Raw genomic sequence first — 14,987 nt, forward strand, 5'->3', positions numbered from 1 at the left:
CATTCTACAAACGAGGGCACTGAGGCTCCATGGGGAGAGGCGGTTTGCCCAGTGCCTCACAGGCGGGGCTGGCAGCGCGGCCCAGGTGCTCCTGACGACAGGCAAAGAAGACGTCACAACCATGGCAGGAATGAACAGACGTGCAGTGAGCGCTTCGTGAGGCCCAGCCCAGCGATCTAATCTCCGCCGGCGCTCTCCGTGCGGTCAAGTAGCCTGTAAGCACCTTAAAGGCACACTGCCTTATTTCCTCTGGGGCCCCTGGCCCCTGGCCCTCAGCTCTGGCCCAGCGTCTGTTGGGGTTACTGCTCTGGCTTCGCCAGTGTGACCGACCTGAGTGAGGGAGAATGGGGAGGTGGCTGGTCACCAACCGACCTTCAAATTCTCATTTGCCTTCTCTGTATGTGACCTCAGCGGTTGGTGCAGAAGTAATCATATTTATACTCTCGGGTCCTGGTGTGGATAAGGTCAGCACTTCCGATCCACTCTTACTCATTCGACAAATATTTGTCAAGTTTCTGTTATGTGCTGAGCCCGGCAGATCAGACAGTCTTCATGTCCAGATTTTGTCGGTGGTTTGTGACCAGGGAGCCCAGAAGCTACAATAACAAATGACGTCAGGTGCTAATCCAGGTGCCCCCCGTGGCACACAAGCCCTGTGAGGTTGTCACTGTTAGCGTGTCTTCATTGTTACGCGTAAGAAGAAATGGGGACTTTGAATTTTCAACTGAGAAGTTGACTCAAGCCTGTTGGACGCCCACCCCCATAACCCCTGAGCAACACCACCACCTCCTGGTTGTACCGCCCACACCCTGAGGAGACGGTGCTCCCATTTACCTAGGTCCCCCGAAAGGGTGCCCCCTACACTCTGGAAGAAATAGGTCCAAATACTAATACTTACCAGACCAAATTTTAATCTTTAGTCCCATGAATAGCCACCTTTCAAAGACCTCTGGACTAAGGGACTGAGGGATCTGTTCGAAGACCAAGGGCAGCTACGGATGCCCACCTCGTTTTCATCATGAAGGCGCCGAGTCTCCAGACGCCCAGAGACGCACAGGGTTGGGAAGCTGGCCAGTGGCCCAGATCTCAGCCAGTGGCATGACAAACACGGTCGCTGATTTGGAGGTTGATTGGCCGTAGGGTTCAGAGTGATCAGAGGCCAAAGTTACAGTAGTTACAGACCTCCAGACCGGTGCCCTTTGTACCACCAGGTGTGCTCAGTTGCTTACGAGATACCATGGATGGGGAAGTATTGCCACTCAGTCTTCCAGTCACGGGTTCATTGTCGCCCGAGAAGCAGAGGTGAGAGGCGCTCAGGGCTGCAGTTCTTCTGAACCTTCTACAGGTACTGTGGTTATGAAACACCCGAATGGAATTGAGGGAGGAGCTGGACTCTGGTGGGACTCGCACTCACAACCTTTAAATGACCATTCCAAATTCCAGTAGAGGTCCTGTGCGCTAGCCATTGAGCAACAGAGCCTGTGCCTGGAGTCAATCCTTGCTAAACTCTCGGTCCGAAACCACCCTTTTAGATCTCTTGTAGGTGTGGCGCTGGGCCTTCGCCGAACCCTTCTCGGGTCTAAATGAGGACTCCGCCAACGTAGCGGGGAGGGGTGCTCTTTCCCACGCCCGGCTGCCCGGGGTTTGGGAGTTCGGAACCTAGACAGAGTCCACCTGTCTCTTACGGATCCTGGAGGAGAAAAGCGGGGTGTGGTGGGGGTGGGGTCTCTGCGACGCGGACTACAACTCCCAGAGTGCCACGTAGGGCGCCGCCTGCGGCCGTCGCGCGCGCAGGGCGGACTGGGCCGGGCGGCGTCTGGCGCGCCTGGGCTGCGCTGCGCCGCCGGCTCTGCGGCTCGCCTGCCCTGGGGAAGGCGCGGAAGGCGGTGTTGCCGGCCGGCGCAGCCGGTTTGGGCTGCTGGAGGCGGACGGGGGAGGAGCGCCACGAGCGGGCGGGGCCGGCCGGACCATGCAGGGCGCGGAGCTGGCGAAGGGCTGCTGAGACCCGGCTCTGCGCGCCCAGGGGCAGCTGATGCCCCCCGCACTCCCCACTCCGTTGCCGCTGCCGGGCCGCATCTGGACGGGGCGCCGCAAGGCGGGGCCGACGCCGGGTGAGCATAAGCCAGGGAAGTGGGTCCCGGAGCGGGAGAATGTGCGCGGCCCCATCGCGGAGAGGTGCCGGTGCCGATGCTGGCCCGGGGTGGGAGGCGCGCCCTACTGCTCTGTCTCCTTGCCGGGCGCTTTGCTACCCTGGCTCCTGGGGGGCCAGGGCTCTCCGCAGTGACTTGGGACAGGGGACCGCAGGAACCAGGCATTCCCTTCTCTCCACACCTCATCCCTGGCGGGCTCTGGGAGGCCTGCGGTCTGAGAACCTGGGAGATCATGGCTTTGGAGTTGGTGTCGCTGGTTCATTCTCCTCCCGGCTTTTCCTTTTCGGCTGAAGGAAGGGGAGACGGTCTGTAAGGGCTCCCTATGGTCCAGGCCATGTCCTCATTCTGGCTTGGAGGCTCTTAGGCTACATTACAGCCTTGACCTTCACCCCCTCCCCAGGTACAGGAGGACCCGAAGAAAAACTCAGTCCCATCTGCCACTCTCTTGAGCAGATCCTTAAAGCGCCAGGAATAGAACCCAAGTGTCCAAATCTCAGCCCAGCCAGGTTTTCTCTCCCCCCGAGTCCAATCCCCAAATAATCATCTGAGTGGCTTGCTGAGGGTGTTTGGGGAGGTGCCTTCAAGGTCCTTTTCGTCTCAATCACCTTTCCTCTCTGGGCGGTCACCTCTCAGGTGCCTCCGGCCTCTACCTCCTTTGCTCTGTCGCCCTCTATGGGCCAGCAGAGGCATGGCGTTGCCGGAGCCTCTGGGCAGGGACTAAGTAGGGCCCCTTCCCAGGCAGGAAGATGTCGGTCCCTCTGAGTACAGGGGCTTGGCCTGGTCATCCACAGAACCTCCCTAGGCCTTTGGGTGCAGAGTCCAGCCAGAGGCACTTGAGTTAGTACTTCTGTTCAAGCCGGTTTGGTCAGGGACCGTGGGTGGCAGAATAGGCTGTCCTATTTTGGCCGGAGGGTTTCTGAGAGCAAACCTCACTACGCCCATTGCACAGAGGGGGAGACTAAGTCCTGAAGTGGGAAAGGGACAGACAGGCTAGAACCCAGCCTCCTGCCTGTCGCCGCAGGAACCCCTCACCTCAGGTCCCGCGCCTCTAGCCTGCCCCTTCCAGACGGCCCTGGAAAAGGGGCCCTGTCTCCAGCCGCCGCACTCACTGTCGCCTCAGTCTCACCTCACGTGGACCCCTTGGGGTCACAGTGGTCTGGCGGACTGGGCCAGGACGTGGGGAACCCAGACAGTCCCCATGGGCCCGCTGACCACCCCGTGCCCACAGGTCACCATGCTGCTCGGGGCGTCCCTCCTGGGAGCGCTGCTGTTCTCCAAGCTGGTGCTGAAGCTGCCGTGGACCCAAGTGGGGTTCTCCCTGCTGCTGCTCTACCTGGGGGCCGGGGGCTGGCGCTTCGTCCGGATCTTCATCAAGACCATCAGGCGCGATGTCTTGTGAGTACCTGGGGTAGCCCTTCCTGGAGTCTCCCACGCCTCTCTGGGCTCCTGGTCCCCCGGGTCTCCCCAGACCAGACCCGTGGCCTCTACCAGCCCAGGGCACCGGGGCCCCAAAGGAGCAGCCCGTGCTCCACACCCTCCCCCTGGCACGGTACCGGGACCTCCGTCTCCGAGGTCACAGCCCCCTCCCGGGGACTCTCCCTGACCTGGTGCTCCGTAGCCTGGGGTGGACTGGGGGGCCTGGGACAGAACACGGAACGCCAGCTGTGTTGAGGAGACCTCTGAAAGGGTCCCGGGGACATGCTGTAGCCTGTGAGAGGGTGACGAGAACCCTGCGGGAGAGGCCCTGTCCTCGGCTTGGCCTGAGTTCAAGAGCAGGGCCCCGAGTCAGATGCCCGGGAGCATCTTTTCCCCAGAGAGTGTCAGGTGTGCTCCGCAGGTGTTTCTGGCCCATACCCTGTACCAGGAACACTTGCAGCCACCCTTTCCGTGCCAGGCGCCAGGCTCTGGGGCCCAGAGAGGAGCCAGGCAGACCCAGGCCCGGGACAAGCTGAGACTGGTCAGGGAGGTAATCAGGGGGCACAGTCAATCCCTGAACTGGCGGTGCAGTGTGGGTAGAGACCCTGGCAGTCTCACTCACAATAGTGTCCCGGCACCCAAAACAGTGACCCGCACCTGGAACAGGACACTCGACATTTGTCAGTCTGATCTGATGGCAGAAGGGAGTGTTGAGTGGCCACTGCGAGAAGGGCAGCAGCAGCAGCCGAGAGCTGTGGGAGCGTGGACAGGAGGAATGGTGGTGGGCCAGGGTCTTAGGGGACCAGAGGAGGTCCCCCGGAGGCGAGGCATTTGTTCTTGAGAGACCCCGCCAGGTGGTGGGGACAAGGGATTCCAGCCAGAGGGTGCAGCATCAGCAAAGGCCCAGAGGCCCGGACGTGGAGGGAGGTCAGGGGTCAGAGGTGGCAGAGGCAGAGCAGGAAAGGGGGCTGCGGCCAGGGACTCCACGAACACTTGGGGAACGTCTCTGCCTGGTGCCGAGCAGAGTGGGGGAGAAGGTGGCGAAGGAGACGGAGCCCTCCCTCTGCTGCTCCTGCCCGGGCTCACGGAGATGGAGGCCGGACAGGTCGCGAGCTTACCCTTGATTTACCATGGCGACGCAGGGGGAGATAGGATGTGGCGTTGTGGGAAGCCCGGAAGAGGAGCTGGGACCGTGACTTGGGCCCTGGCGTCCTAGAAGGCTCTGACAGGGCAGCTGACTCAGAGCAGACAGGGGCGGTAGCGGGAATTGAACTCTGGAGCCAGAGAGGACTGGGCCACATTCCCCTACCCCCGTGTAGCCAGGGCAAGCCACCTGCTGGCAGAGCCTCAGTTTCCCCCTCTGTCCAGGGGAGGGAGTAACTGCCCAACCCCCTCGCGGCATCAGCGAGTGGGCGCTGGACAAGGAGAGTGTTACAGTGACTGGGCCCGGGAGCGTCAGGCCCATGGGGCAGTGCCCTGGGCCGGGACGTCGGGACCCGACCCCCAGCCCCGGCGGTCACAGCCCCCTTGCCGGCTCCCGCACAGCGGCGGCCTGGTGCTCCTGACGGTGAAGGCGAAGGTTCGGCGGTACCTGCGGCAGCGGCGGACGGTGCCCGTTCTGTTCGCCTCCACGGTGCAGCGCCACCCCGACAAGACGGCCCTGATCTTTGAGGGCACGGACACCCACTGGACCTTCCGCCAGCTGGACGACTACTCGAACAGCGTGGCCAACTTCCTGCAGGCCCGGGGCCTGGCCTCCGGCGATGTGGCGGCCCTCTTCATGGAGAACCGCAACGAGTTCGTGGGCCTGTGGCTGGGCATGGCCAAGGTCGGAGTGGAGGCGGCGTTGATCAACACCAACCTCCGGCGGGACGCCCTGCGCCACTGCCTGACCACCTCCCGGGCCCGGGCCCTCATCTTCGGCAGCGAGATGGCCCCAGGTAAGCCCCCCAAGGGGTGGGGGACAGGCAGGGAAGTCCCGTGGGACTTTGCACAGACCACACTCCCCGCTCCAGCCCTGGGGGGGAGGCTGCATAGCTCAGGGGGTTAAAGGCAGGAGCCCTGGAGCCACACGGCCCGGGCTCAGCCACTCCTGGTGAGCTGGTGCCCCGAGCTAAGGGGCCGGAGTTCTCTGCCCCAGGTTCCTCTCTGTGCTGCCTCCCGAGTGCTGTTTTCCAGGCGATCCTTCACCCGGGCCACCGACAAAGCGGCGGGTGCCAGGCGAGCCCTCAGATTTGGGGGCGACCATCCTTGTGACTCATTAGGCCTCAGTTCCTCATCTGTAAAGTGGGAACAGGAACCCACTCTCCGCTGTCTGCAGAGCTTGTTCCGCGTGCTGCCACACTGGGCGCTGGCCGCGTGCCGAGCGTGGCGCTCTGCGAGAGCAGCTCTCGCCTTCACAAAGCCCGGTGGGGGAGGGGCCATCGCTGGTTTTGCAGGCGAGGAGACTGAGGTCCGAAGGGGCGGGAGCGGCACCCCAGCTGCCGCACGTCTGTAAGCGACGGGACCCAGAGTTGCCCCGGGCTTGGCCTTAGCGTCCCCGCTCTCTCCTCCCTCACTGCCGTGAGGGTGGGATGATGGACCGGGAAGGTTTTTGAGATGCTGAATGGGCAGGAGGAAGGATTCCGCAGGGAGAGGGGAGGTGTTTGGGTACATCAAAAGGACACCCTAGGGAAAGGGGTCAGGTGGGCCGGGACCGGCCGGTGCCCTGGGCGGCGGACCATTGGGATGTCTGCAGTGCATGGGGGAGCCTGAGAAGGTTCCCACTGTCTGAAGAGGCTGGGGGCCGGCGAGCCTCTGAGCCCTGCCCCTCCCTCCCAACCAGACCCCCGCAGACTAGGCCGGTGCAGCAGGTGAGAGTGCAGATCCTGGTGTGAGGTAAAGCTGGCTTCGGTTCCCAGATTCAGCACAGCCTGGCTCTGAACAAGTCCCTCTCTCTCAGAGCCTCAGTTTCCTTATCTGTAGAATGGGCGGATGTTGGTGCCTACGTCCTAGGCGATGTGGGCAGGAGGAGGCACGCAAAGAGTCGGCCGGTGGCTGATGGGAAATGTCAGTCTTTGTAACATAGAGGCCCCCCACCCAGCCGGCCTCCCTCTGGGTCCCGGCCGGCCTGCTGACCCGCCCTGCTGACCCGCCCCCCCCCCCCCGCAGCTGTCTGTGAGATCCAGGCCAGCCTGGACCCCGAGCTCAGCCTCTTCTGCTCCGGACCATGGGAGCCCAGCTCGGTGCCTGCCCACACGGAGCACCTGGACCCCTTGCTGGAGGAAGCCCCCAAGAACCTGCCCAGTCGCCCTGACAAGGGCTTCACAGGTGAGCCCCCCACCCCCCCAGAGGGGACCTACGATGGCCAAGGAGAGATCACTGTTCCCGGGGGCCGGACGCCCGGGTTCCTCTGCATACTTGCCGAGCGACCTGGAGTGAGTCACGCCGCCTCCCTTTTCAATCTGGGAAATTGGGGACAGCAGCCCTGGGGCTACCGTGCAGGTTAAACGAGCTGATGTGTGTGAACGTGCCAGGCACGGTGCCGGCCGCGCCGGAGCTCACAAAATCCGATTCTGACTCGTGGAACGAGCCCTTGCGGAGGCCCAGCGTGTGTGGGGCCGAGTGCAGCCCAGGGACCTGCCGGTTCCAGAGTCGGGGCGGGGCTGGGCCAGGGGCGGGGCTCTTTGGTGTCCGCCCTGCCCCTGTCCACTGCAGGCCCCTGTTGGGCTGTGACGTCCCTCGGCACTGGGCTGCCTGCCGGCCCCTCCCCTCCTCCAGGCAGCCCCTCGGGCCCTCCTGCCTCTGTACTGCCTTGTGGAGCCCAGAACCTGCTGTGTCTCCTGGTGTCCCAGAGCCTGGACTGAGCTCCTGTCCCAGCCCTGCTGCTTCCCTTGTCTGACCCTGGACACCTGCGCTGCCCTCTGAGCCCTGGCTCTCACAGCCACAAAATTGGGGATGGGGACAGGAGGTGATTTCTGAGGGTTGAAAAAGATGCGTGGGAACTAGGGTGTGACGGGAAGGGCTCAGTAACTGGTCACCGGCGCCTCCCTGGGCTGGGCACACAGGGGCGCCCGGCACACGCTTCTCGATGGAACGGGCTCAGGCATGAGAGCAGACAGCAGCATCCGGGCTCATCGGAGGGGGCTTTCTGGAGGGGGCGGGATGGCCGTGGGCGCTGAATGGTGCCCCCGCCGGCGTCCGTGTGACCCCGCGCCCAGCCCTGTGCTGCCCCCCTCACGGCCGCCTGTGGGTCTGTTTTCCAGATAAGCTCTTCTACATCTACACGTCGGGCACCACGGGGCTGCCCAAAGCTGCCATCGTGGTGCACAGCAGGTAAGGGGCCAGTGTCTCGGGGAGAGTGGCGGGCTGTGGCAGGGCCTAGGAGCCTCCCCTCCTGCCCCCCGGGGGCCCACTGAGCCCTCTGCCCTCCCAGGTATTACCGCATGGCTGCCCTGGTGTACTACGGATTCCGCATGCGGCGCGACGACATTGTTTATGACTGCCTCCCGCTCTACCACTCCGCAGGTAGCCTGGGCCACCCCTCCGTCTCCAGAGCCCCTGGGGCCTCGGGGACCCCACCGCTCTTGGTGGGCAGCGTGTTGCGATGGAAACACATGAGCTTTGGGGTCGAATCGGGGTTCAGATCTAGCCGTGGCCATTGACCGGGGGTCTCTGAGTGAGCACGGGCGCTCCAGGCTGGTGGGCACACGTACGTGTGGCCGTGTCCCGCAGGGCACCTTGGCCGGTCTGTGTGTTCCGTTTCTGCAGATGCTCGAGGTCTTGCTGCTTGGTCTTAGGGCCCTAAAGGAAGACAAATGAATTAATATAGTCCCAGCCCTCCAGGTGCTTAGAGTTGGGCGTGTGTTTGGGGCAGGATGAGTGATGGGAACCCACTTCACATGGTGTGAGAAATAGCGTGGTGAGTGTGGGAGGGCCAGGGAATAGGAGCTCAGCTCAAAGGAAGAGCCTAGTGATGTCCAGGAAGGCTTCCTGGAAGAGGTGCCCCAGGCAGGCAGATGTGAGGTGCAGAAGCCGTGCAGGTCAGCTTGGTCCCCCAGTTGAAGGACAGCGTTATGGGTGCATTACAGGTATCGTGGAGCAGGCACGTGGGGCCCGCACCGCAGGCTCTGGGAGCACGAGTACTTCATCCCGCAGGCACTGGGGGGCCGTGGACGAAGTCTCACGGGGGGGAGAGGCGGGATCATTAGCGTTGGAGGGTGAGGACAGAAGAGAGGGGGACCGGAGGGGAGGGTGTCCCGGGTCCCTGACCTCCAGCGCCCACTTGGCCTTCAGGAAACATCGTGGGAATCGGGCAGTGCCTGCTCCATGGCCTGACGGTGGTCATCCGGAAGAAGTTCTCAGCCTCCCGCTTCTGGGATGACTGCGTCAAGTACAACTGCACGGTGCGTGAGAGTGACGGGGGTGACCCTGTCCCGGCCCAGCCGCCACCGCCACCACGTGGGGACGGCTGTCCTACAGCCGAGTCAGTGGTCGTTCAGCTGGGGCGGTGGAGGCCCAGCGAGGAGAAGGATCGCCCCGTGGGAAGGGGGGCGGTGAGAGCGGCCTCGGGGGCGCACTCACACCAGACCCGCCCCCAGATCGTGCAGTACATCGGGGAGCTCTGCCGCTACCTCCTGAACCAGCCACCCCGGGAGGCGGAACGCCAGCACCGGGTGCGCATGGCGCTGGGCAACGGCCTCCGGCAGTCCATCTGGACCGAGTTTTCTGGTCGCTTCAACATCTCCCAGGTGGCTGAGTTCTACGGGGCCACTGAGTGCAACTGCAGCCTGGGCAACTTCGACAGCCAGGTGCGACCTGGGGGGGCGGGGTGAGCGTGTGGGCGGGGCGAGGGAGGCGCTGGCAGCAGGGGTGGGCGGGGCTCCGGCGAGGGGCTGTGGGCGCTGCAGCGTGCCTCCGCACACACGCCGTCCAGTTCTGGACCCCCGGTGGAGAGCCCAGGCCCAAGTCTCGGCCTTTACAGGTCGGAGCCTGTGGCTTCAACAGCCGCATCCTGTCCTTCGTGTACCCGATTCGGCTGGTACGTGTCAACGAGGACACCATGGAGCTCATCCGGGGGCCCGACGGCGTCTGCCTTCCCTGTCAGCCAGGTCGGCCCTGGGGTGGAGGTTGGGAGTGGGGGGTGGGCAGGTTGGCCCAGGAGAGACACAGGACAGGGCTGGGTGGGTCGTGCCCCTGCTGCGACCAGTGGCCGTCAGCCAGTTCTTCTCCTAGGGCTGCAGGTCGTTTATTCCTGCAGCCATCCGGTCATCCGCCCATTCTCTCGCCGTCCCAGCCAGCCAGCCTCAGTCCATTCATTTACTTCCGTGCCGGAGGCCCTGGGTCCAGGCCTCCTGGGGTGACCCTGGCTCAGCCCTTCAGCCCTGTGCCTGAGTCCCCGCGTGTGCAGGGGGGCTGACGGCAGCGCTCAGCACTGCCCCCTGGGGGGCCCTGAGGGCAGTGTGGTGCAGAGTGGGAAGCTCCAGAGCTGAGCCAGGAGCCCGGGCAGCGCTGGCTTTGGCCAGACTGTCCCCGTAGGGCCTGGCCCCGCTTCCATCTCCTTTTCCTCTTTGCGTCCGCTCGGCTGACCAGACGTCACCGAGCGCCTGCCCGTGTCAGACCTGCCTGCCACGAGGAGCCGCCTGCCCTGGGGGGGCCCCCGGCCAGGGGGAGAAATGGGCCTTTCTGTGAGAAGCAGTGTGACCAGAAATCAGACCGGCTGCACTGCAGGGCACGTTTGGGGGCGGGGGGACCGGTAGGAGAGACCACCCAGGGCAAACCTGGCCCCGCCTTCCCTGCCCCCAGGTGAGCCCGGCCAGCTGGTGGGCCGCATCATCCAGCAGGACCCCCTGCGGCGCTTCGACGGCTACCTTAACCAGGGCGCCAACAACAAGAAGATCGCCAACGATGTCTTCAGCAAGGGGGACCAGGCCTACCTCACCGGTGGGTGGCCAGCTCTCCCCAGCCCTTCACAGCCCCGTGGGGGGGGGGCGGGTGGAGAGGCACGAGGGGCCTCCCCCCTTCAGAGAACACCTCCCCAGCACTCCCTGGTCCCCCCCTCCTCCCGGAGTTAAGCAAATCCTTGGGTCCAGTGAGGACTGCTTGGTCCAAGCCCCTGGGCCCTGAGCTAGACTGGCTCAGGCCCGCCCTCACCCAACGCCCCCCTAGGCGACGTGCTGGTGATGGACGAGCTGGGCTACCTGTACTTCCGAGACCGCACGGGGGACACGTTCCGCTGGAAAGGCGAGAACGTGTCCACCACGGAGGTGGAGGGCACACTTAGCCGCCTGCTGGACATGGCCGATGTGGCGGTCTACGGCGTGGAGGTGCCAGGTACGTTTGTGTGGAGGGGGTGGGAGGCACCACCAGGGGGCACTGCGGGCCGCTCACTGTCCACTCCTCTGCCCTCAGGAACCGAGGGCCGCGCCGGGATGGCTGCTGTGGCCAACCCTTCTGGCAACTGTGACCTGGAGCGCTTTGCCCAGCTCCTGGAGAAGGAGCTGCCCCTGTACGCCCGCCCCATCTTCCTGCGCTTCCTGCCCGAGCTTCACAAAACAGGTCCGTCCCCGCCCCGGCTGCGGCCTGCAGCCGCCGGGCCTCGGCCCCTTCTGGGTTTCCTCTGGAGGAACCTGGGTGGCTGTCACTTGACCTTCACCCATAGCCTAGCCAGGTAGTGGGCAAACTGACCTCCCTGTGTACAGGCGAGCAGGGTGAGCCTTCAGAGACGGAAGGTTGATCCGTTCATGGACGGAACAAACATTGAGCACCTACTGTGTGCCAGGCTCTGTGCTGGGCCTTGGGGATATGGGTACTGAGTCCTGAGTTGTGCGTCCAGAGCGGCGGCCGAGGCAGCCTCAGGACGAGGGCCTCCAAGGGGAAGAACGGGGCACAGATCAAACCGCCGGAAAAGTGAACGGAGAGGGGTCCGGAGGGCGGGGAGGCTTCCCTGAGGAGGGGCTGTGTCAGCTGCGGCCTGAGCCAGAGGGAGGACTTGGTGGGGAGGGCAAGTGCGAAGTCCCCGAGACAGGAAGGCCCTTGGACACCGGAGGACAGGAAGGAGGCCCCCAGCGTTGGCACCAGGGAGGGGGGCCAGACACCCAGAGCCTTGTGGGCTGGGGGCTGCAGGGAGCCGCAGAGGCGCTTGTGCAGGGTAACCTGGCCTGAGTCGTGTTCTGCAAAGCCCTCTGGCTGCTGTGAGGGAAGGGGGAGAGGGCCGTGGGCAGCCCGGGACTGGGAGTGGGGGAAGGGAATGAGTGCATGGGGCAAATGGGTCGTCTTCCAGGGCCACCGAGTGGTGGGCTCACCCTCATATGGCGGGGTGGTGCCCTTTATCCTGGTCTCCCCGGCCCTCCTCTGTCCACCTTCAGCTCCGCTGGGTGGGTCCCCGGGAGCTCAGCCCCTGCCCTGCACCCTCTGACTCTCCTTCCCCATCTTCTGCTCCCTCAGGGACCTTCAAGCTACAGAAGACGGAGCTGCGGAAGGAGGGCTTCGACCCTGCCGTCGTGAAAGACCCACTGTTCTACATGGACGCCCGGAAGGGCCGCTACGTCCCGCTGGACCGAGAGGCCTACGCCCGCATCCAGGCTGGCGAGGAGAAGCTGTGATTCGCCCCGGGCCCTCTCGGGGCCGGCGGATGCTGGATCCAGAGCCCCCACCCCCACCCCGGAAGGGTCCCGGGCAATGCCAGACCAAAGCGAGCAGGGCCCGGCCCCTCGAGTGCGAGGCGCCGACCCCCCTCCCTCTTCAAACTGCCAAGTGACTCACTGCCGCCGCCCCCCTCCCCCAGCGGCTTTCTGTGAAAGCCTCGTGTCCACGTTTGTCTTCAAGGCCAGGCAGGTCCCCCGGCTGAGACTGACTGGGCCCCTCAGGATGATGTCTTGGGTTAGGTCGGGGGGCGGGGGAGGGTCCAAGCACTCCCCGGAGCAGGGAGTTTGCAGATGGGGCTGGGGCAGACGCCCCCAGACTCAGGAAGCCAGCGCAGTGGGCAGGGGCAGAGGTGGCCGTCCATCAGCTAGGCAAAGGGGCTCCCGGCGCCGGAGCCGCTCTGAAGTGACCCGGCTCTGCCCGCCTCCAGGAGGATGGGAGAAGGGCCCCCACCTGCAGCAGCCACCCCGAGGGGGACAGAGCGGCCTCCCTCTCTCCTGTCCTCTCTCCCCCAGGTGGCTGCCTGGCTATCCCTCAGGCACGGCCTTTCTGTCTTTGTGGGTCTGTCTGTGTCACCTTCTCCATCTCAGTCCTGACCTGGCTTTGAGAGGAGGGCGGGTGGGGGGCACTCAGGAGCCAATAAACTGCCTTGACCCCCCCCCAGCCTGTGTGCCTGCCACCTGAGCTCACTCGACCTCAGGCCCCACCCCCCTCCTGCCCCTCTGGTCCCATCACTCACCCATCTCTTCACACATGTGGACTTAGGGCGGTAAGACGCCACACCCCACGTTTCAGTTCCCACCTGTCTCGCAAGGGGTTTCGCTCGAGAGTCCAAAGTAGGTGTGCCACGTAAGAGCATGTGGTCTCGGGCAAGTGACTCAGTCTTCTCAGTGAAACGGGAATAATTGGGAGGATTCAGGGAGGCGACGGGAGCCATTATGACGGAAGGCCTGCTCAGAGCCCCTGACCCCAGGGCAGGGTCCCCCTTCCACACCCTGGCTGTTCCGTTTGCCTGGGGTACCGTTCCCTGGGGGTGTCAGGCTGCGAGGGGACAGAGCAGAACTGCCCCACCAGCCCTGGCAGAGCGCAGGAAAGCCCCCTGGAGCGGTCTGACCGGGGCTGTGGGGCCAGCAGTGTCCTTGGCCCCACACTGGGGTCACGCCCAGGCTGGAGCCGGCGGCCTGATGGGAAAGGGGTCTGCCTCGGCTGAGGGCATTGGGCACTGTGCCCCTGGTTTTCGTCTTCACTGACTCGCACCCTGGTCTGTGTCACTTGGCTGAGGTCACACAACAGTAGTGGGAGCTGGAATGCAAAGCCCAGCCCTCAGCCCTCCCCATTGTCCCACCCACCTTCTGGGCCAGAGCACTGCGGGAAAGCCGGAAGACCTTTCATTCCACGCATGCCTGTGGGCCACACCCGAGGCCAGTAGCTGGCAGTTCAGGTGGAGGGTGGCCAGGTTAAGAAACCTGGGTTGCCTCCGGGGAAAATGACTTTTAGAAGAGGGGTATGGGGCTTCTTTTGGGGGAAGTGTGGGAGGGGTGGTAGTCGGCCCCTCCGACGAAGATGCTAAGTAGGGTCGGGGGAGGGGTGGTGGGCATGGCTGCAGTCCCCCAAAGTGGCCAGCAGGGGGCGCGCAGAGCTCGCACAATCCCACCGACCCTTAGTGCTCAGCCCTGGCAGGCCCGCAGAGACTCGGCCCAGGGGACCCTGGCTTGGGCTTTTGTGGACTTCCAAGGGGCTGGGTTTGGCTGACAGCACGGCCTTGTATCTTTAACCCTCAGCAGTGCGTGCTCTGCAAGCCTTCCTCCAGGTTAAACGCAGTCACCCAAAGCAGTATGGAGCGGTGGAAGCTCCAGCTCAGGAATCACATGCGTGCGTTCAAGCCCATTAGCCAGGCTCAGCCTCAGTTCCTGTCCCTCAGGCCTCTAAGCTGCACTCTTGTGGGTGTGCAACAAGACCACGCATGGAAGTCTCTTCGCCCAGGGTCTAGTGTTGGTATCTGCTCAGTATATGGCAGTTTAAAAGGGAGACTCCAGACTAGACCTAAGTTCCCCACTTCCCCATCAGCCCCTCCGTGAAGGGGTAGAGCTGGTGGGCCTCTGGGCCTTGCAGCGTCATCCAAGCCATGGCTGTGTGAGTTGTCTCCATGCACACAGTAGGTGCTCAAAACGTGCTTGTGATGTTAACAATGTTCATTGGGCACTTCCTGACATTTATATAGTGCTTCACTATTTACAAAGCACCGTGTAGTTTCATCTGGGGAGCAGATTCTAAAAGGCGTCTGTGCGGGGCGGGGGGGGGGGGGGGGAGGTGAGGGGGGTCCCTGGGAGCAAGCTAGAGACCCAGGCCCTAGATCTATGGCCTGGGGGCTGGGCAGGGGGGCCTAGCAGTGAAGAAGCAAAGGCTGTGTACTCAGCTGCACCACGCCTGGCGTCCTAGCCCGTGCCCGGGGTGTAGGAATGGGGCTGAAGGGGTCGTGTTTCCCGGTCAGAGAGACTTTTCAAAGAAGAGCTCGGATAATCGCGGGGGAAGTGTGTTCCAGCCCGAAGGAGCAGCAAAGGGTAAAGGCCTGGAGGTGAACGGCCAGCCAGGCAGGTTGCAGAAGTGCAGTGAGGCTGGGGGGTGGGGTGGGGGAGGGGGTGACGGGGGGGGGTGCTTGTAGAGTTGAAGCTGGATCTGAAACGGGAGATCAGTGCGGGCACTGGCACTTGCACACCTCCAGAGGCTTGGGAGCCCCGCTAGGAGAACCTTGAAGGAAGCCAAACCGCTTCCTCAGACTTGTCATGGCCACCATGTGGG

At 63.8% G+C, this 14,987-nt stretch overlaps 1 protein-coding gene across 3 annotated transcripts; it reads left to right on the forward strand.

The window, feature by feature from the left end:
- SLC27A4 (solute carrier family 27 member 4) lies at nt 1-12,851 on the forward strand. 3 transcript variants are annotated; one of them, XM_045846376.1, is made up of 14 exons: nt 1-215; nt 1,212-1,345; nt 3,379-3,545; nt 5,112-5,506; nt 6,717-6,875; nt 7,811-7,880; nt 7,981-8,072; nt 8,841-8,950; nt 9,146-9,355; nt 9,529-9,655; nt 10,350-10,487; nt 10,713-10,877; nt 10,956-11,102; nt 11,991-12,851. In XM_045846376.1, exons 3-14 carry the CDS (start codon nt 3,385-3,387, stop codon nt 12,146-12,148), a joined length of 1,932 nt encoding a protein of 643 aa, XP_045702332.1. In that variant the 5' UTR covers nt 1-215; nt 1,212-1,345; nt 3,379-3,384; the 3' UTR covers nt 12,149-12,851. The 3 variants fall into 3 exon arrangements, with proteins under 3 accessions (XP_045702332.1, XP_045702335.1, XP_045702333.1); XM_045846379.1 differs by having other exon boundaries at nt 1,212-1,302; XM_045846377.1 differs by lacking the exons at nt 1-215; nt 1,212-1,345 and adding an exon at nt 1,831-2,111.
- The last annotated feature ends 2,136 nt before the right edge of the window (nt 12,852-14,987 follow it).

The sequence above is a fragment of the Phyllostomus hastatus genome, unplaced genomic scaffold (assembly GCF_019186645.2).
Source record: "Phyllostomus hastatus isolate PE091 unplaced genomic scaffold, TTU_PhHast_1.1 phas_contig_495, whole genome shotgun sequence".
Lineage (NCBI taxonomy): Eukaryota > Metazoa > Chordata > Mammalia > Chiroptera > Phyllostomidae > Phyllostomus > Phyllostomus hastatus.